The sequence below is a fragment of the Callorhinchus milii genome, unplaced genomic scaffold, assembly GCF_018977255.1.
Source record: "Callorhinchus milii isolate IMCB2004 unplaced genomic scaffold, IMCB_Cmil_1.0 Scaffold895, whole genome shotgun sequence".
Classification (NCBI taxonomy): domain Eukaryota; kingdom Metazoa; phylum Chordata; class Chondrichthyes; order Chimaeriformes; family Callorhinchidae; genus Callorhinchus; species Callorhinchus milii.
In genome coordinates this window covers 9,411-30,006 of record NW_024705636.1, presented here as the reverse complement: position 1 = coordinate 30,006, position 20,596 = coordinate 9,411, and the positions used below count along the sequence as shown (strand labels likewise).

Sequence of the window (20,596 nt, the reverse complement as noted above, 5' to 3'; positions counted from 1 at the left end):
GCTTCACATCTTGACACAAACTTTTGGCGTCGTCTGGTCCAACACCAGGGTGAGACTGGGCTCTAAGAAAAGCTGTCTCGGGTGTGGACCAATCAACTTCAAGGACAGTGCATATCATCATCAGAGCTGTTTCTTTTTGTTTGCATTTTGACTGCTTGTGTTGTGTATTATTGCAAACATGATGCCTTGTATAAAGGTGTCAGTTTTTGTACCAGTTGAAAGGGTAAAAACCTATTACATTATTTTGCCACTGGCAAAGGAGATGTCTCATAGTACAAACTGTTTGATGGCCGGGTGAAAGGGTGGACGGCCTCTTGTTATATTTGTCACGCCGTCCAGGAAGCAGCCACGAGCTACTCGACATGGTCCTGGGAGTGGCATTGTCTGGTCCGACGCTTTGGTGTGGACCAAGCAGTGTGTAAGACAATGGCGATGTGTGTGTGTGTGTATAATGTTGTTGTTGTTGTGCTGCTGCTGCTGTTGAAGCTGAGGATCAAGGACTGGACGCTGGTGCTGGACAGCGTGGTGCCCTCTGACGCGGGCAACTACAGCTGTGTGGTCAGCAACCAGCACGGCTCCATCCAGCACTCGTACCAGCTCGTCGTCATCGGTGGTGACCCCCCCTCCACTCTCCCCCCCTCCACTCTCCCCCTCCCCCCTCCACTCTCTTCCCCTCCCTCTCCCCTCCCTTTCCCCCTCCCCCCTCTCCCCTCCCCTCCCCCTCCTCTCACCCCTCCATCTCCCCTCTCCCTATCATCTCCCCCTCCCCTTTTTTTCTCTTTTTATTCTACGATCAGTGGAAACAAGATGCTCGGTGTAATCGGCACTTTGCTTCGTTCATCATTTCGTAATTTTTTTTCCTCCCCTCCCTCCCTCTCCTCTCCCCCCTCCCCCTCCCGCCCCTCCCGGCGTGCAGAGCGTGGCCAGCCCCAGCGGCCGTCGCTGCAGGATGGCCTCCCGGCGAACGTAACGGCGGCGGAGGGGAGCGACGTGGAGATCCGCTGCGTCGTCCTGCAGAGCGCTGGCGGCAGCAGTCAGCAGCTGCACCACCACGTGCAGTGGCTCAAGCACGTGGAGGTGAATGGCAGCCTCGAGGCACCCAATGGCTCACCCTACGTGCACATCCTCACGGTGAGCGGGCGAGGCACGGAGGCACCCACCCACTCACCCACCCACTCACTCACCCACCCACTCACCCACTAACTCACTCACCCACCCAGTCACCCACCGACCCACCCACTAACTCACCCACCAACCTACTCACCCACTCATTCACCCACCCAGTCACCCACCCACTCACCCACCTACTCATTCACCCACCCAGTCACCCACCCACCCACCTACTCAGCCACTCACCCACTCATTCACCCAGTCACCCACCCACCCACTAACTCACCCACCCAGTCACCTACTCACCCACTCATTCACCCACCCACCCAGTCAGTCACCCACTCATTCACCCACCCACCCACCTACTAACTCACTCACCCAGTCACCCACCCACCCACCTACTCACCCACTCATTCACCCACCCACCCACCTACTCACCCACTCATTCACTTACCCACTAACCCACCCAGTCACCCACCCACTCATTCACCCACCTTTTAACTCATCCACTCACCCACCCACCCACTCATTCACCCACCCACTCACCCACTCACTCACCCAAACTCAGCGGAGGCTGACGTCACCCTCTAAACAACAGGACCCAGAAGCCACCGCTTCGCCGGGTACTTACCGCTGGCAGCTAATAAATAAATAAATTTTAAACTTGTTCACGTGACACTGAATCTTACTCGTTGGCCATGTCGGGCGGTGGCGAGCTCGACGACACAACGCTTACATGCGACGCTCCAACCCAAATCACCCCTACCCCGCACAGCAGCCTGCGTCGTGGGTATACAAACAAGATGCTGATTCGCTCGCTCTCTCCGCGCCGCCCGCCGTGTCGCCTCAAGACGGTGGGCGTGGAGGTGACGGACGTCGAGACGGACGTGCTCTACCTGCGCAACGTCAGCACGGACGACTCGGGCCGCTACACCTGCCTGGCGGGCAACGCCGCGGGGTTCACTCACCGCTCCGCATGGCTCCTCGTCGTGCCGGGCGAGACGCCGGCTGGTGAGATGTCGACTGCCTCGCCTGCTCTGCACGAGATCGTGGGTTCGATCCCGACCCTGACGATGCCTGCTGCTGCTGTATATTTGGAGTCTGCGTCTCTCTCTCTCTCTCATCATCACGGTGGCTAGATGTCGACTACCTCGCCTGGTCTGCAGGAGGTCGTGGGTTCGATCTCTCTCTCTCATCATCACGGTGGCTATGAGATGTTGACTACCTCGCTTGGTCTACAGGAGGTCGTGGGTTCAATCCTGACCCTGACGATGCCTGCTGCTGCTGTATATTTGGAGTCTGCGTGTCTCTCTCATCACGGTGGCTATGAGATGTTGACTACCTCGCCTGTCTCCCTGTGACAGTGGACACCGCCCTGGCTGCTCCCGTGAGAGTGGGCGGCGGTTCTTGCGCCGCCGCCCTCCTGCTGCTGATCGCCGTCGGAGCCGTCACCGGCCTCACGCGGAGGAGGAGAGGGTCGACCAGCGGAGAGGGGGAGATGCAGGTGCAGTTGAGGTGGTGGTGGAGGTGGTGGAGGTGGTGGAGGTGGTGGTGGCGGAGGTGGCGGTGGTGGAGGTGGTGGTGGTGGTGGCGGAGGTGGTGGTAGTGGAGGTGGTGGTAGTGGAGGTGGTGGTGGTTGAGGTGGTGTGGAGGTGGTGAAGGTGGTGGTGGAGGTGGCGGTGGTGGTGATGGAGGTGGCGGTGGTAGCGGTGGTGGTTGTGGTGGTGGTGATGGTGGAGGTGGTGGAGGTGGTGGTGGTGATGATGGTGGTGGTGGTTGTGGTGCCGCCCCAGGTGCTGTCCGCGCTGAGCGGCGTGGAGCTGTCGGGGGTGACGGGCCGTGCGACCGCTGGGAGTTCCCTCGGAAACGGTTCGTCATCATCATTGTCGTCGTCATCATCGTTGTTGTCATCGTTGTTGTCGTCGTTGTTGTGTATATGTGTGTGTCTGTGTATATGTCTGTGTGTCTGTGTATATGTGTGTATATGTCTGTGTGTCTGTGTATATGTCTGTGTCTGTATATGTTTGTGTGTCTGTGTATATGTCTGTGTATGTGTCTGTGGGTCTGTGTATATGTGTGTGTGTCTGTGTATATGTGTGTATATGTGTGTGTGTCTATGTATGTGTGTGTGTGTGTATATGTGTGTGTGTCTGTGTATGTGTGTCTGTGTATCTGTGTGTGTGTCTGTGTATATGTGTGTGTCTGTGTATATGTGTGTATATGTGTGTGTCTGTGTATATGTGAGTGTATATGTGTGTGTGTGTGTGGGAGTGGTGGTGTAGCGGTTAGCGCTACGCTGCGCTACGAACCCGGCGACCGAGTTCGATTCCCGCTCACGGCCAACACCAGTGACGATTATCTGAACCGGTCCTGGGCCTCCCCTAGGTCGACTCAGCCTCAAATGAGTACCTGGTGCGGTGTGTAAACATCGCCACTAGGGAGACAAAGGCGGCCGGGCGTGGTGCTGGCCACCCACCCCCTCGTGTGCCGTGCCGGCCTTCATAGGTGCTCGCTAACAGCACTTGCCCTACAGTCTGTTAAGGCTATACGGGGGATCTTTATCTTGTCTTGTGTGTGTCTGTGTGGTCTGTGCGTGTCTCTGTGTCTGTGTCTGTGTCTGTGTGTGTGGCTCTGTGTCTGTGTCTCTGTGTCTGTGCATGTCTCTGTGTGCGTGTGCCTCTGTGTCTGTCTCTGTGTCTCTCTGTGTCTGTGCTTGTGTCTTTATGTCTCTGTGTCTGTGCGTGTCTGTGTCTGCGCGCGTGTCTGTGTGTCTGTGTGTGTCTGTCTGTGTATCTGTGTCTGTCTGTGTGTTTGTGTATCTGTGTGTGTGTGTTTGTCTGTGTGTGTGTCTGTGTGTGTGTGTCTGTGTATCTGTGTGTGTGTGTTTGTGTGTGTGTCTGTGTATCTGTGTGTGTGTCTGTCTGTGAGTGTATCTGTGTCTGTGTGTATCTGTGTGTGTCTGTGTGTTTGTGTGTCTGTGTGTGTCTGTGTGTGTGTGTCTGTGTGTGTGTGTGTGTATGTATGTGTGTGTGTCTGTGTGCGTCTGTGTGTGTGTCTGTGTGTGTGTGTCTGTGTGTGTCTGTGTGTGTGTCTGTGGTGTGTGTCTGTGTGTGTGTCTGTGTGTGCAGGCTGACTCTGGGTGAGCAGCTGGGTGAGGGTTGTTTTGGCCGCGTGCTGCTGGCCGAGGCGCTGGGCATGGAGCCGTCACGGCCTCACCGCAGCGTCCGCGTCGCCGTCAAGATGCTGAAGGGTGACGCCCGCGGGTTCTAGACCTAGGAGTTTGTGGGGCGATCGCTACAAGTTTACATTTCGATGTAAAGCTTTCGTGACTGCAGGGATTCATCTTCTTGGTTCTTTCGGTAAAGTCACGTAGAAGGGAAATAATGAAAGAATAAAAATAAAACAATGAAATACAATTCTCACGACGTTTCGGCCACAACGCAAGCAGCCGTCCTCAGGTGAAGACCAGGTCTGTCGGAAAGACAGACCTGTTGTTCACCTGATGGCTGCTTGCATTGTGGCCGAAACGTCGTGAGAATTGCATTTTATTATGTTTTATTTGTATTACTAAATTATGTTTTATTATTTAATTATGTTTTATTATTTTATTATTTCCATTCTACGTGGTGACTTTACCGCTAGAAGAGTTTGTTTTTAATTTGCGTCCGGACGTGCGGCGTGCGAGCCCAGCGCACGCCACGGAAGCGGAGACCCACGACCTCCACGCGGAGCTGGAGACCCTCAAGAAGATCGGACGGCACAGCCACCTGGTGAACCTGCTGGGCGCATGCACACGGGGCGGTGAGCGTGGGGGGGGGTGAGGGGGGTGGTGAGCGTGGGTGGTGAGTGTGGGGGGTGGTGAGCGTGGGTGGTGAGTGTGGGGGGTGGTGAGCGGGGGGGTGGTGAGCGTGGGTGGTGAGTGTGGGTGGTGAGTGGGGGTGGTGAGTGTGGGGGGGTGGTGAGTGGGGGGGTGAGCAGCCCCCCTCCCTCGTGATGGCGATGAACTCTTCACCTTGTGGACTAATTTGGCTTCGCGAGTGATGTTGGCAAAGCCGAGAGTTGGGTCGTCTTCTTGGTGACTCGGCTTCTAAAGAACCGGGATTGTGATCATTGCACCTCCCCCGTCCCCCTCTCTATTTCGAAGCCAATGAAACCAACACGAACTTGTAGACAACTCGAGCAGCAGGCAAGGCCTGCACTCCGCTGCCTGTACGGCTCCTCTTCAGAAGCGACCCCTGGCGCCGCCGCCGCCACTCACGGCAGCTCAAGCCGCTTTGCTTGACAGCGGCAGCCCCAGTGACGTTTGCTGTTGAGAGCGACTTGCCCGCCGCTGCTCACCAGTTTGTATGTCGTCAGGCAAGACCCCCCCCCCCCTCGAGCTGCGTTACTCTTGTTCCGGAAGCCACCTGGCCATCACGGACGATTGCTGGTGGACATTAGTAGCGATGTCGATTCCAAAATGTGAAAAGGGGAAAAACCGTAGGACACGGGGGAAATAAAAATCCATCTGGATCGAACGCACGACCTCCTGCGTACCAGGCGAGGTAGTTAACATCGCATAGCCACCGTGATGATGATAAAGAGACACACAGACTCCACATATACAGCAGCAGCAGCAGCAGGCATCGTCAGAGTTGGAATTGAACTCGCGACCTCCTGTAGACCAGGCGAGATAGTTAACATCTCACTGTGCCCCTCCCCCCCCAACTCCCCCAGGCCCCCTGCTCATGATCGTTGAGTTTGCGGCCAAGGGGAATCTGCGCGACTTCCTGCGTGCACACCGCACGCCCGGCGCAGAGTGCACGGTGCGTGGCGGCTACGGAGCCGGCGGTGGTGGCGGTGATGGCGGTGGCGGCGGCGGTGGTGGCGGTGGTGGCGGCGACGAGGTGAAGGGCGAAACGCTCTCCATGCTGCAGCTGGTGGCCTTCGCCTGCCAGGTGGCACGCGGCATGGAGTACCTCACCTCTAAGAAGGTGCAGCGACGACACCCACCCGCACGCACATCTACCCACTCAACAACAACAACAACATACTCGTCGTTTTCTCAGTAAAGTCACGTAGGTAAAAAATTTAATTAAAATTAATAAAAAATAATAAAAATCTTAAATACAAGTTAAGAACTTGCATCTTGGAATCCCTGCCTCACTTGATACAGCAAGTCTGGCTGTGACGGTCCCACCAGATGCCTCCAAAACGTCGTGATTTTTATTTTATTTTTATTTTTATTTCATTTTCTACCTACATGGTGACTTTACCGAAAAAACTAAGAGTATGAATCCTTGCAGTCACGAAAGCTTCAAATCTAGAACAACAACAACAACCGCCATTCGCCACTAAGTGGCGGTGACGTCACCACGACGCTTGTGCCAGGCCATGTGCACCTTGAGGCCACGTGAAGTGTCGAGGAGGTCACGGGGCAGACCCAGGTGCCACGGGTCGACTGACTGAGATGACTGGCTGATGCACCACCTGTGCCCCCTACTGTGCCAACTTGCTGTGCTTTAGCCACCCGGCGCTCCGCTCGTTGTTGTGAGCGTCGCTCCTCTGCCCTCCGTTGTTGTTGGAGGGCGACTGCCTCCAACTGCCCAGTAGCGTCCTTCACGAGCCTCCTCCACAGAGGCCGATCTTGACACCGCTGGTACCAGTCATCGGCAAGTCCACTCAGCTCCACGTCCTCCTGTACCACATCACTCCATCTCTTCTCTAGCCCGTGCGCGCCCGTTTAGCCCCCTCATCCGGCCGAACAAAAGCTGTTTAGGCATGCGGTGGCTGGGCATGCGGGCTACATGACCCAGCCAACGCAGCCTTGCCTGCCGAGGAGCTCACCGATGGGACTTGTCCAGATCTTTCAAGGATTGTGAGCTCCTCACACAATCCAGCCTGGTTAAACCCAGGATGGATCGTAGGCAGGCCAGCCTAAATGTTTCTAACCGGCGAAGATGTTCCATTAGGGGGGTCCACGTTTCGCAAGCGTAGAGAAGGAGGGAATGACTGTGGCCGAGAAGACCTGAAGCTTCGTGCGGAGCGACAGACCAGGTAGCTTCCACACAGCGTTACGCAACCGATGAAAGATAATGCCGCTCGACTGATTCGGAGTGAGACCTCTGCTGTCAAACCGGAGCCGGTCATGAGCACACTGCCCAGGTATGGGAAACTCTCCACTCTCTCCACAACTGCCCATCACCAGATGGGAGTTGTGGGGGTGGAGTGTCCGATGGTACAAAATACCCAGGCAGGTGCTTAGTTTTGGTGGGGCTGATGGTAAGGCCCCACCTCTTAGTGGCAAGCTCCAGTTCAGCAGCAGCGCCTCCAACTCCTCCTCTGAGTGAGCAGCAATTACCAGATCATCGGCATACATAACATGGTTGACCAATAGGGAGCCATCCCTTGACCGCACCCGGGCATCGATCAGCCTCCCATTGTATCTGTACCAGATGGAAATTCCTCCGGTACAGCTATGAAGGCTTCACGAACTACGTGGTCGAAATAGATGTTAAATAATGTGGGAGCCAGAGGACATCCCTGTCGCACCCCAAGTGAACAGGGAATGGCTCTGACTCCCGGCCACGTAGTTTTACCCGGGCCGCTCACCATCATGAAGGTCCTTAATGATCGTGAGCAGAGGTCAGGGACTCCGAAAGCACGAAGAACAACCCAGAGCCCAGGCCTACTGATGGTATCATAGGCCTTGACCAGGTCAATAAAGCAGAGATGTAGGTCTTGTTGGAATTCCCTACACCTCTGCTGTAGCAGACGACAGAAAATATGGCATCTGTGCAGGACCGCCCTTTCCTGAAACCGCATTGGGGCTCCGCAAGCCTCTCCTCAGCGTGCCTAGCAAGGCGATGTTGAATAATCCTTGCCAGGACCTTTCCCGGCACACTGAGGAGTGAGATGCCCCTGTAGTTGTTACAGTCTGTGCGGTCCCCCTTCTTAAAGAGGGGGACCACCAGGGCATCCTTCCAATCCTGCGGAACCCGTCCAGTGGTCCAGACTTTGTTATGTCATGTAGGGCAGTCTGTGCACAAACGCCACCCTCCCTCAGCATTTCGCTTGGGAGATCATCTCTGCCCGGTGCCTTTCCTGGTCTCAGACTCTGGATCGCCTTCAGTACTTCCTCAACAGATGGCACCTCAGCCAGCCACTCACAGGGGGTGACTTCTTCCAATATTTGAGGCACCGCAGCCTCAGCAGGGTTATCCCCACTTTGTGCCATGATGTTTTCCTGGCTGAGGGATTTCCCCTCCCCCAGGACCTCACAGAAATGCTCAGCAAATCTGCAAACCTGTTCCTGGGGGTCGGAGATTGGATCACCGTTTTTTCCCCTAATGATGGTAATAGGTGTGGCGCTGCAGGTTACTTTTTTGATGGAGTTAAATAGTGATTTGTGATCGCGGCCACTGAGGCAGACTCCATCTCCTCAGCAACCCGACCACCACCCATCCTTGCAGCGCCTCACGGCTCTCCGAACCTCCGAGCGAAGGCTGCGGTAAGCCTCCTCATTCTCTGACGTGGGATGCTGTCGACGATGAGAGTGGGCCTGTCGCTTTTTCTCAACTATCCTGAACACCTCCTCTGTCAGCCAGGGTCTCTGGGAGGTCTGGACCGCGTACCCAAAGCAGCCATTGCAGCTGCATGAGTCACAGTCCTAAACCTCGCCCATTTACCCTCGACATCAGGAGGAGTGGGGACGATGCCAACCCCAGCTGCAAGCGATGATGAAATTCTCGCTTGCAACTTTCATCAGCTGAGACCAGGCCACTTTAGGTTGGAATGGGGTCCTGGGTGTACACCCACCACCGGAGTGGAAGAATGGCAGGCGCATCTTACAGATGACTAGTCGATGGTCAGAGGGCAGATCAGCTCCACGGTAGGTCCTGGTGTCAAGGACATGGGCTCGCATCCGCTGGTCCGTCACTATGTAGTCCAGCAGATGTTCTTGCTTGGACCCGGCATGCATCCATGATGTTGTGTGGATGCGCCGATGCCGGAAGAGCGTGTTGGTAATTACAAGCCCATGGGCTGCACAAAAATCTAGCAGCCTCCTACCGTTGTTATTGAGCTGATCTGGCCCATGCCTTCCAATCACTCCAGACCAGGTGCCAGCATCATGACCAACTCGGCATTGAAGTCACCCAACAAGATGACTCTATCCCGAGTGCCACTTTAGCCAGCACCTGTGACAGGAGGTCATAGAAGGCATCTGACTCATCGGCTTTGCCTGCATCCCTCCACGGATGTTCGTCTTCGGTGGGGGCATAAGTAACCACGACCACCACTCCTCGTCTCCGGTTGATGGGAAGGCGAGCCCACAGTAGCCTGGGGCTTACAGCTTCCCACACCTCACCGCCACGCTCCCACGCCCCCTTCATTCTTTTGTTCAGAAGAAGAGCCACACCCTGTTGTTTGGCAGTCTCCTGCCCCGAGTAGAGGACTGTCCACCCCTCATGGTGGCAGGAGCCAGGACCGGTCCACCGGACCTCCTGAATGCCACAGTGATCCAGGCGGTTGTTTCTGGAGGAGCCCCAAGGGTGAAGATTCAATCTCCTGGCTCCGGCAATTGGGGTTTGGCCAGGAGACATCATAGACACCTGTCCCCCCCCCCCCCCCCATGGCCTGTGCCACAAACTTATTAGTTACATATTTAATTTGTGGTTTAGTGGTAATTAATTGAAGGTGGAAGAGTTATCAGCCTCTTGCACCCGTCCAGAGCCCCCGTTTAGCCACTGTGGTGGTCACAGACGCCATGACGGGAGAGGCCAATCGGCATTGGCCCTCCCCCCACAGCACTGTCCACGACAGAGTTGCCCGTCCGGCACCCACACACACCTACCCACACACACCTACCCACACACCCCTACCTACACATCTCCTACCCACACACCCCTACCCACACACCCCTACCCACACACACCTACACACACATCTCCTACCCACACACACCTACCCATGCACCGTGTGTGTCGGTGTCACAGTGCGTTCACCGGGACCTGGCGGCCAGGAACGTCCTCGTCGTTGACGGCGGAGGCGGTAGCGGCTATTCGGTGAAAATCGCCGATCTGGGCCTCACCCGCGACGTGGGCGGCGAACGTGACTACTACTACCAGCACAAGACTGCTGCCGTGAGTGGCGGTGGTGGCGGTGGTGGCGGCGGTGGCGGAGGTGGTGGAGGTGGTGGCGGTGGTGGTGGCGGTGGAGGAGGTGGTGGTGGTGGTGGTGGCGGTGGTCATGCCCGGGGAGGGGGGGGGAGAGAGAAGAGAGAGAATCTTTCATGAAATCTTTCATTTGAAAAAAAGAAGAGGGGGGGCACATAAAGCAAAACATTGAAAAAAATTACGAAATGATGAATGAAGCAAAGTGCCGACTACACCGAGCATCTTCTTGTTTCCTCTGATCGTAAAAAAGAAAAGAGAGGGAGGTAGGGGAGAGGGTGGTGGTGGATAAAAGGGTGGTGGTGGTGGTGGGTCAAGGGTCAGGCTGTGCTTCGTTGACCTCCCCTCGTCACCTGTCGCCCCTCCAGGGACGCCTGCCGGTGAAGTGGATGGCACCGGAGGCATTGCTGCACCGCGTCTACACACAGCGGAGCGACGTGTGAGTGGCTGTGACACGTTGACTACCTCGGCTGGTACGCAGGAGGTCGTGGGTTCCATCCAGACCCTGACACTGCCTGCTACCGATGTATACGGTCGACCCTTCCACATCTCGGGGGTTAAGGGTGCGGGCCCCCCACGATCTGGAAAAACCGCGTACATTTTTTTGGTCCCCTCACTCACCTCCAGCCAGGGGGTTTTTGAGATACAAAGATCACTGCGAGATCACTGCGAGAATTTTTTTTTATTTGTTCTTTTTGTGTTTTTAACGCCGTTTGGGATGGGTATTTGTCATATATGAAGGTCAGTCGTAAGTAAAAATAGAGAGAAATAAAAAACATAAGAAAGAAATTGAGAAGAATAATAGTCTACACTATGGGAACCTCATTTGCCAGTAAAAATATGATAATTGGTTTTTTACCCTTCTATCTGGCAACAAAACTGACACCTTTTTACAAGGAGTCATGTTTGTATAGACCGCAATACCTGCAGTCATAATACAAACGTGCGCCTTTTGGCGTCATCTGGTCCAACCCATGTGAGACTAGGCTCGAAGGAAAGCTGTCTCGGGTGTGGACCAATCAACTTCAAGGACAGTGCACATTATCAGAGTTATGTTCTTTTGTTTGTATTATGACTGCAGGTATTGCGGTCTATACAAACATGACTCCTTGTAAAAAGGTGTCAGTTTTGTTGCCAGATAGAAGGGTAAAAAACCAATTATCAAGAATAATAGTATCACAAAACACAGCAAAAATCACATCTTAGCCAATTATACAAATACTCGCTTGACTCCCCGGCCTCGCCTGAGACTTGGACTCTTGCGTGGGTTCACACACGGCCTACGCGGAGGGTTTCGGGGGGGGAGCGTAACGTCAGCAGGCACACTGCTGACAGAGGAGGAGTTCAGGATGGTTGAGAAAAAGCGACAGGCCCACTCTAATCGTCTACAGCATCCCACGTCAGAGAATGAAGAGGCTTACCACGATCACAAATCACTATTTAACTCCATCAATAAAGTCACCTGCAGTGCCACACCTATTACCGATGTAATAACAGCCATAGAGGGTTCACGTGGGGATTGGCTTGCCGGTCCTGCTTTGTAGCCAATAAGGGATGAGCCAGGGAGCATGGCCTCGGCGTGATCACGGCATGTTAGCAGGGGTGATTGGCCTGGCCATTCGGGGCCCCAGCTAATGGGGAGCCGGATCAGAGGCGTGGTCCCGGGATTGACAGGGAACCATCAAGAACGGTCAATGCTGTCTATGGAGGATTGGCTGGGGGGTACCACGTGACGAAGGGATTAAGAGAGAGAGAGAGAGCGATCGAGAGCAGACTTGGGAACGACAAGATGATGCAGGAGTCACGCGCGTACGGGGGCTCTGGGTGCCACGTGCGCGGTGGGGACTTGGTGGGAAGTCTGCCCTCTCTCCGTTGTCTGCCAGCAACGGAGAGTGTGTGAGTGAAGTGTAACTGTGGAAGTAGAAAATAAAAAGGACTGATTCCGGAGCCGTCTCAAGAAGGTTTATTACACCATCATTAGGGGAATCCCCGACCCCCAGGAACAGGTTTGCAGATTTGCTGAGAATTTTTGAGGTCCTGGGGGAGAGGAAATTCCTCAGCCTGGAAAACATCATGGGGAAAAATGGGGATAACCCTGCTGAGGCTGCGGTGCCTCAAATATGTGAGTTGCTGGCTGAGGTGCCATCTGTTGAGGAAGTACTGAAGGCGATCCAGAGTCAGAGACCAGGAAAGGCACCGGGCAAAAATCATCTCCCAAGTGACATGCTGAGGGAGGGTGGCATTTGTGCACAGACTGCCCTACATGACATCATAACAACAGTCTGGACCAATGGATGGGTTCCGCAGGATTGGAAGGATGCCCTGGTGGTCCCACTCTTTAAGAAGGGGGACCGCACAGACTGTAACAACTACAGGGGCATCTCACTCCTCAGTGTGCCGGGAAAGGTCCTGGCAAGGATTATTCAACATCGCCTTGCTAGGCACGCTGAGGAGAGGCTTGCGGAACCCCAATGGGGTTTCAGGAAAGGGCGGTCCTGCACAGATGCCATATTTTCTGTCTGTCTGCTACAGCAGAGGTGGATGGAATTCCAACAAGACCTACATCTCTGCTTTATTGACCTGGTCAAGGTCTATAATACCATCAGTAGGCCTGGGCTCTGGGTTGTTCTTCGTGCTTTCGGAGTCCCTGACCCTCTGCTCGCGATCATTAAGGACTTTCATGATGGTGAGCGGGCCCGGGTAAAACTATGTGGCCGGGAGTCGGAGACATTCGCCGTTTACTTTGGGGTGCGACAGGGATGTCCTCTGGCTCCCACATTATGTAACATCTATTTCGACCACGTAGTTTGTGAAACCTTCAGTAGCTGTACCGGAGGAATTTCCATGTGGTACAGATACAATGGGAGGCTATTCGATGCCCGGGTTTGGTCAAGGGATGGCTCCCTATTGCTCAACCATGTTACGTATGCCGATGATTTGGTAATTGCTGCTCATTCAAAGGAGAAGTTAGAGATGCTTCTGCTGAAACTGGAGTGTGCCACTAAGAGGTGGGGCCTTATCATCAGCCCCACCAAGACTAAGCACCTGCCTGGGTATTTTGTACCATTGGACACTCCACCCCCACAACTCCCAATTGGTGATGGGGCAGTTGTGCAGAGAGTGGAGTTTCCCATACCTGGGCAGTGTGCTTATGACCGGCTCCGCACGAAGCTTCAGGCCTTCTCGGCCACAGTCATTCCCTCCCTTCTCTACGCTTGCAAAACGTGGACCCCCCTAATGGAACATTTTCACCGGTTAGAAACATTTAGGCTGGCCTGCCTACGATCCATTCTGGGTTTGACAAGGCTGAAATTTGTGAGGAGCTCACAAATCCTCGAAAGTCTCATCGGTGAGCTCCTCCGGCAGGCAAGGCTGCATTTGCTGGGTCATGTAGTCCGCATGCCCAGCCACCGCATGCCTAAACAGCTTTTGTTCGGCCGAATTGAGGGGGCTAAACGGGCGCGGCATGGGCTAGAGAAGAGATGGAGTGATGTGGTACAGGAGGACATGCAGCTGAGTGGACTTGCCGATGACTGGTACCAGCGGTGTCAAGATTGGTCTCTGTGGAGGAGGCTCATGAAGGACGCTACTGGGCAGTTGGAGGCAGTCGCCCTCCAACAACAACGGAGAGCGGAGCAGCAACGCTCACAACAACAAGCGGAGCGCCGGGTGTCTAAAGCACAGCAAGTTGGCAGTCGGGGGCACAGGTGGTGCATCAGCCAGTCATCTCGGTCATCTCAGTCAATCGACCCGTGGCACCTGCTGGGTCTGCCCCGTGACTTCCTGCCAGCGGGCCTTCGACAATTCACGTGGCCTCAAGGTGCACATGGCCTGGCACAAGCGCCGTGGTGATGTCACTACCACTTAGTGGCGAATGGTGGTTGTTGTTGTTGTGTACGTGCGTAAGCATGCATGTGTATGCGTGTGTGTGTGTGGTTGTGCATGCATTTGCATGTGTGCGCGTGTTTGTGCGTATGTGTGTGCAGGTGGTCCTACGGGGTGCTGCTGTGGGAGATCTTCACCCTGGGGGGCTCTCCGTACCCGGGCGTCCCCGTGGAAAAGCTTTTCAAGCTGCTCGGTGACGGCTACCGCATGGAGCGGCCTGCCCTATGCTCCGACGAGCTGTGAGTAGGAATCGGTGATCTCAATGACGACTACGACGATGACGTCATGTTACCTACAGGAGCGTCATTCGTTGATGTTGTTGTTATTATTACTCTGTACACTACACTATACACTACACTATACACTACACTATACACTACACTATACACTACACTATAATTGTAAATACAGTAGTGGGTTTACTCTGTACACTACACTATACACTACACTATAATTGTAAATACAGTAGTGGGTTTACTCTATACACTACACTATACACTACACTATACTTGTAAATGTAGTGGGTTTACTCTATACACTACACTATACACTACACTATACACTACACTATAATTGTAAATGTAATGGGTTTACTCTATCCACTACACTATACACTACACTATACACTACTCTATGATTGTAAATGTAGTAGCTGCATGTCTGTGCACATTGCGTGTACGCCGTGCGCACGGTGTACACGCACGGTGTACACGCACGGTGCGTGTTGAACTTGACTCGCGTGTCGCCGTGCGCAGACACGCGACGATGAGCGAGTGCTGGGCGACCGTCCCCAGCGACAGACCGACGTTCGCGCGGCTGGCGGACGACTTGGGGCGGATCCTCGTGGCCAACGGCGGCCGCTGTGACGAGGTGACCGCTGCCCCGTCCGGGAGGGGGGGGGACGACACGGGCCACGGGGCAGAGAGAGAGAGATGGAGACGTGGGGGTCGTCAGGCCGTAGGGGTCCAACCTGCGACCTCCCGCTTGCCACCACGCTCGTAGGATGCCATAGAGGGAAGAGAAGTGGTGGTGGTGGCTGTGGTGGTGGCGGTGGTGGTGGCGGTGGTGGCATCAGTGGCTTTGGCCATGATGATGAGATGTTTCTTTTAAAAGGACTAAACGTTGATCTTCTTGACACCAGTGATAGCGATGATCTGTTCTGGTCCCGGGTCTCCACTAGGTCGACTCAGCCTCAATCGAGTACCTGGTGTGGTATGCGTAGTAAACATCGCCGCCGGGGAGACAAAGGCGGCCGGGCGTGGTGCTGGCCACCCACCCCCTCGTGTGCCACAGCGCCGGTAGCCTTCATAGGTGCTGCTACTCGCTAACAGCACTTGCCCCTACAGTCTGTTCAGGCTGCCGATCACACTACTTTGTCTGAGATTATGGGCCAACGGCTGGTCCTGCTCGGGGAGGCGCTGGGAAATACCTGGTTAGCTGTCGACCCACTTGACGGCTGAATGGCAGCTTGATAGCATGGGAGTTCCGCCCGGTTTATACGCTACAACTGAGTTCCCTATTATGGGTGCTACCTGGAGATACTCTCTCATCCTCTTTCTCAGCCAGAAACAGATCTTGTCCCAGCTGACACTCAAGGTGCTAGTCGTGAGCTACAGAATTTCTACAATCTATTACCATGTACGGCTAGCTCCACTCGATTGGGGCTGAAGCCTGTGGAGAGCCCACGAAATGTAGAGTTGCAATATTGGATTCGTAGAATAGGTGACCTAAATTCAATAGTTGAAACTAATAATAATCTATTGGTTTACCGTGAAATTTTAAACGAAAAAAGGTTCGCCCTGGGCGTATGATGACTATTCAGGACAAGTTCTATTCTTGCTCCTAGCGCTTACTAAGCTGTCATATCCAACGGATTTTAACTGCAGCCAATTCTGAAGACCCGAACGATGTATGTATTAGGTCTCACCGCGATAACATTTCCGGTCCTGGCTAAACCGGGCTTAGTCCGTGCCCCTGACAAATAGGACAAGAATATGTCACCACTTTACAGTTTAATGAGTTGGATTTTGCTAACAAGAGAAGAGTTTAAAGCCTTAACAATGGAAAGGCTTCCCCAGTCCAACTGAGGAATGTGCTGTGAGTACGATACTGTCTAGCTCAAATCTAAATATGGTACATCCGCCGAAGGTTTAGCATTTTAAACGACACGACAATCATGCTTTTTCTGTGGCGGTCATTACCCCAGCAGTCATGCTCTTTACACAATATGACCTGCCCGCGGGGTCAGGATATGAGAGTCACGTTCACCCCTGGCGTAGCCAGAGGTACGGCTCGTGATAGTACGTTTGCATATTATAATAGCGTCAAGCTTGGAGCATACTACCTGCGTAGTAGGTGGAACATCGAATTGTCGGCACGCATGGCATAAAGTTAGCTACAAGTGTTTTGTGAGGTACTAGCTATTAATGCTTTTACCACGATTAGGGGTGAGAGACGGGCCCAATCCACTCTAGCCCTCCGACCCGCAAACTCCCCACTTTATAGCTACGAACATCGTAAGGCTGGATGGGAAACCCTTAAAAGATTGAACGGCCTCGTCATGTTGTTCGCGTGTATAAGCCTAAAGGATGCGCCTCGCACATCAGATCCGTACATGCCCATGTGAATGCGATAGACCACGGGGCATACCGAGGTGTATCTGACGTAGCATAGTTCGAGCGCGGCATGGGGTCCTTGGATCACAAGGGCCTGCTACCTACTCCACAGAGGTGGCAGGTCAAGACGGATTACATCTGCAGGGAGTGTATAAGGCGGTACTTTGCAGGCGGAAAGGGTACGTATGATTAGCGTTGACGTTCCAAACCGCCAAGTATTTCCCCAGGTTCTACCTGTGTAGTACTGTGCGAATTGGCAGGTAACACTCAGAAACCATATTCGGACGCTCGCACGCTCGATGCGCGGCTCTTTGATGTTTTTTCGATGATAGTGACGATGATGTCGCGAATTCCTGGGTCCAGAGAGTCTAGTCGGATATAGTGCTCTAGTGACGTTTCTCTCCGACAAACGCATTCCCGAATCGATATATACACACCGAGCAGGTACTGACAAACTCAATCGTCTTTCCGTACTGTCACTACTCGCCAGCCGGCAGACTACGAGCGTACCAATGGCAACTTGTCAGAAAGACATATAATTAGCTTAATCCAATTTTCCTCGACTTCGGCTAGAGCCATTTTCGCAAACGAGTGCTGCTATATTCAGCGCTTTAGCCATCTGCTCTATAGTAATTGACGATGGTGTCTTGAGAGCGCGCCTTGCTAGCGAACGAATCCGACCAGACAACATAGGAGAGTCCTATTTAGTTTTGCCTCTGGAAAGCTTCTCAAATTCGCTTTTCGGTCGTCCCACGTAGTAAGTGATCCCGTAGGGTAGCTCGCACATAACCGTACCTGCCGTTTCAGGGAAACGCCTTGTCAAACAGTACCATCGAGGTCGTACGGCGCGTATGTTGCTATGCGGGACAAGAAGATAGTATGGAACTTTGGTACGATCTTGTGGTCCGCTAGAGGAGCGATCTGCGTCCACAGATCAACGACTCGTGTCTAATTTGTGGCCACCCTAACGCGTACCTGAGCAGGTTGAGGCTCGTGCCAGCGTCCAGTCTTTAGCAAGTACCCATCCGGCCAATCGAATCGTAAAATGCCACTACTTTTGCGAGTGGTCGTGTTCAACTCATCTACGGTGGGTTCCGTGGGCTCCCAATTGCCATTCAAACGCCAATTTTCATCTCATTGGAGTGTATCTTTAGAACGTGCTACTAAACGCTGATCAGTTCTGCCCTTTGCCTTGAGGTGTGGAGCAGACTCCATCCATGTGCGAAGCTGGCATGGTGTCTCCTTACCGCTATTTAAATAATTTTTTTTACAACGTGACGAAGACTTCTAAGCAGTCTGATGTTGTGGACAAGGAGGCCTCTAGCAGGAGAACCTTTACGGTTGGAGTTATACCTCTGAACGTCGAACCACCCGTGAAGGGTACGACGGTTCAATCTTATTTTCTCTATCGGCGTTCTGAAAATTGTGACGTCGGCTTACCGACCAAGACATAGAAGCGCATTTCATTGATTGGAGCACATCTCTGCTAGACAATTCGGTTATCACTTCTTAGACTTAAAGGCAAGGCAGTACCGGAGTGAGCCGTGGTTGCCGGTCACACCGGAATTCCTGAATGTCGATCATACGTAAAATAACACGATCCTCAAAACAATGACGAATGGTCATCATTTTGCGAGCCTGTGTATTGATTTGTCTCTATGGTCGGATTATACAGTTTCGCACGAGTGACGATCATCTTAAGCTGAGGCCCTCTCGGCTCAGTGATGGTCGGAGCCCGCGACTGTTTGTCACTTAGTCGCGTTGACTCATTTCAACCTAGTGCCTCTATACACAAGTAAACTGCGTTGAAAGAAGTAGCGAGCATCTAGTGACCTCACAGGAGGCCATGAGTAGTGATCTCCAACCTGTTTTGGCTTATGTACTGTACACAGCTGACGACAGTTGCGATTGCACCGTGGGAACCGCCTACCACAAGCGTTTCAGCATGGGGTATGGGACAAGCCGTAAACTTTTCGCTGTCCAAGCACCGTTGGCGCGTTTGGTTTTTCTGCTTACGCGTTATGCCTGGGATGTGAAGCAGAATCCAACCCGTACGTTATGATGATAATACCCGTCGTTACCCCAACGCCTACTAGTTTGCGGGGTTCCCTACTCGAAAGAAGCGCCTACAACTTGCCTCACCCCGCCACGTTTCCCATTCTAAGCGCAATGCTCCGTCCCGAGGGGAGAGGTTGAATAATAAAGCGGCTCGAGAACTCGACGTCGAGGCCTGGCGCCTCCGGGCATCGTTCGATGTGCGCTCCCGAGGGATGAAGGGATACGGCCTAAACGCTTAGATCGGGGTATCCAGCACGGCTCCTTGCAACGGAATACACCCATTTGAGACTGGTCTTGTTAGACTCTTTCGTACCTGATTCCAGCGTTTAGTCCCCGGCAAGGCAGACTACTCGACCCTGTAGATCGTGGTATTAGCACCTAATACGTGGACTTTGGTCACTTGGCACCCAGAGCCTCCATCATGCTCAGGCCTCGTTATCCTTATAATGAGCAGGATAACACAAACCCCCTCGAACAAAGACCTTGGCCACTCTGTACCCAGCAGCTATGCTCCATCGCCTCACTCCAGGAGGAGGCTACGTCTTGTGAGATGCACCATTCTAGGCTCATTTAAAGACTAAACAGCAGTGAGAAAGAGGTTCCTTTTTTGGCTAGCGCGACAGTCACGACTGAAGGCGGGCATTGTGTTCAGGCTCACCCGGGGCCCAGGGCTTCTCGAGCGACTACGGGACCTGCCCATGGACCGTGATCTGCGCACAAATGCTCTATTTGTGGGGGAACACTTCGCCGCGGGGCTCGGAGCTGTTCTTATCCTAGAACATAGAGAACCGAAGCTATGGCGTAGACGGTGCTAAGTACTATTTAATGATCTCATTAACTCCCCCCTCAAATTGTCAGATTAAAATTCCTTATAACTCTGTCGGAGGTAAAGCTGGTGGCTTCTCCCGATGCGACTTACCCATTAAGATCGTCACCCGCAACCACGACCTGTTCAAGTCTTTGAAATTCAGACACCGACGTTTGTAATCCATCTCACTAGGGGACTTTCGCAAAAGTTGACACTGGTCTTTATTTCTCAGTTGGCGGTCCTGAAGCTTCAAGCCATGAACTTCCCGCCTGTTCGATCTCAGTTCGGCTACCTAAACTACATTGGTAAAGGGCCCACTCACACATTCTAACAGTGTCCTACCGAGGCCTGTTAACTCTCATCAGTTGGCAACGCATACTTCGACTCAACAGACTCTCGCAGCACGTCCGTGTAAATTCAAATACTCGCGCTGTTTAATTTCTTCGTATCATGGGTTGTATCAGCTGCTCATCTTCCACTCCACCACCTTCGTGTAACGCGACACGGTCACGGCATTTTTGCCTTAATTTCCTAGCAAAATCATTCCGCATCCGATCACGGTCGATATTCTCTTCGGCTCGCGAACGGACTAGGTTTGCTAAGCGCCGTAGTTGAAAATCGGCCTAACTTTATTCATTAAGTAAACCTCTGGAGGTAGGTTTGCGACTTGTGTTAGACCGGTAGTAATGACGAAGTAGAAAAAAGGTTGGATTTATGGCTAAAGGTGTAGAAGTGCGGCCGCAGCCGGCTTGCTTAGTCTGTGTTCCTTGCGATTCTAACAGGCAAAATGTTGAGAAAGGAGCGTGTCCGATTGGAGGCAAAGCGCGCAGCCTCGGCTACATTTCGATCGACGTAATCGGGACAGATCACCACCTCACGTGAATCCAGCAGATTGTACAACCCCCTTTTCGGCAACGGCCTAGCCATATATCGAGTGCGTGCGCAACCTTTCCTCCGGTAGTGCGAAC

The 20,596-nt window shown here is 53.4% G+C and overlaps 1 protein-coding gene across 1 annotated transcript; it reads left to right on the top strand.

Moving 5' to 3' along the window:
• Positions 1 to 486: 486 nt before the first annotated feature.
• On the top strand, positions 487 to 15,369 carry LOC121852530 (fibroblast growth factor receptor 3-like; the record flags this gene model as incomplete). Its single annotated transcript, XM_042346497.1, has 13 exons — positions 487 to 610; positions 917 to 1,131; positions 1,962 to 2,121; positions 2,475 to 2,614; positions 2,921 to 2,979; positions 4,239 to 4,360; positions 4,801 to 4,911; positions 5,827 to 6,083; positions 10,086 to 10,232; positions 10,631 to 10,701; positions 14,249 to 14,386; positions 14,903 to 15,017; positions 15,328 to 15,369. Coding segments are annotated over 13 exons (1,701 nt in total), but the record flags the coding sequence as incomplete, so codon positions are not given.
• Between the last annotated feature and the right edge of the window lie 5,227 nt (positions 15,370 to 20,596).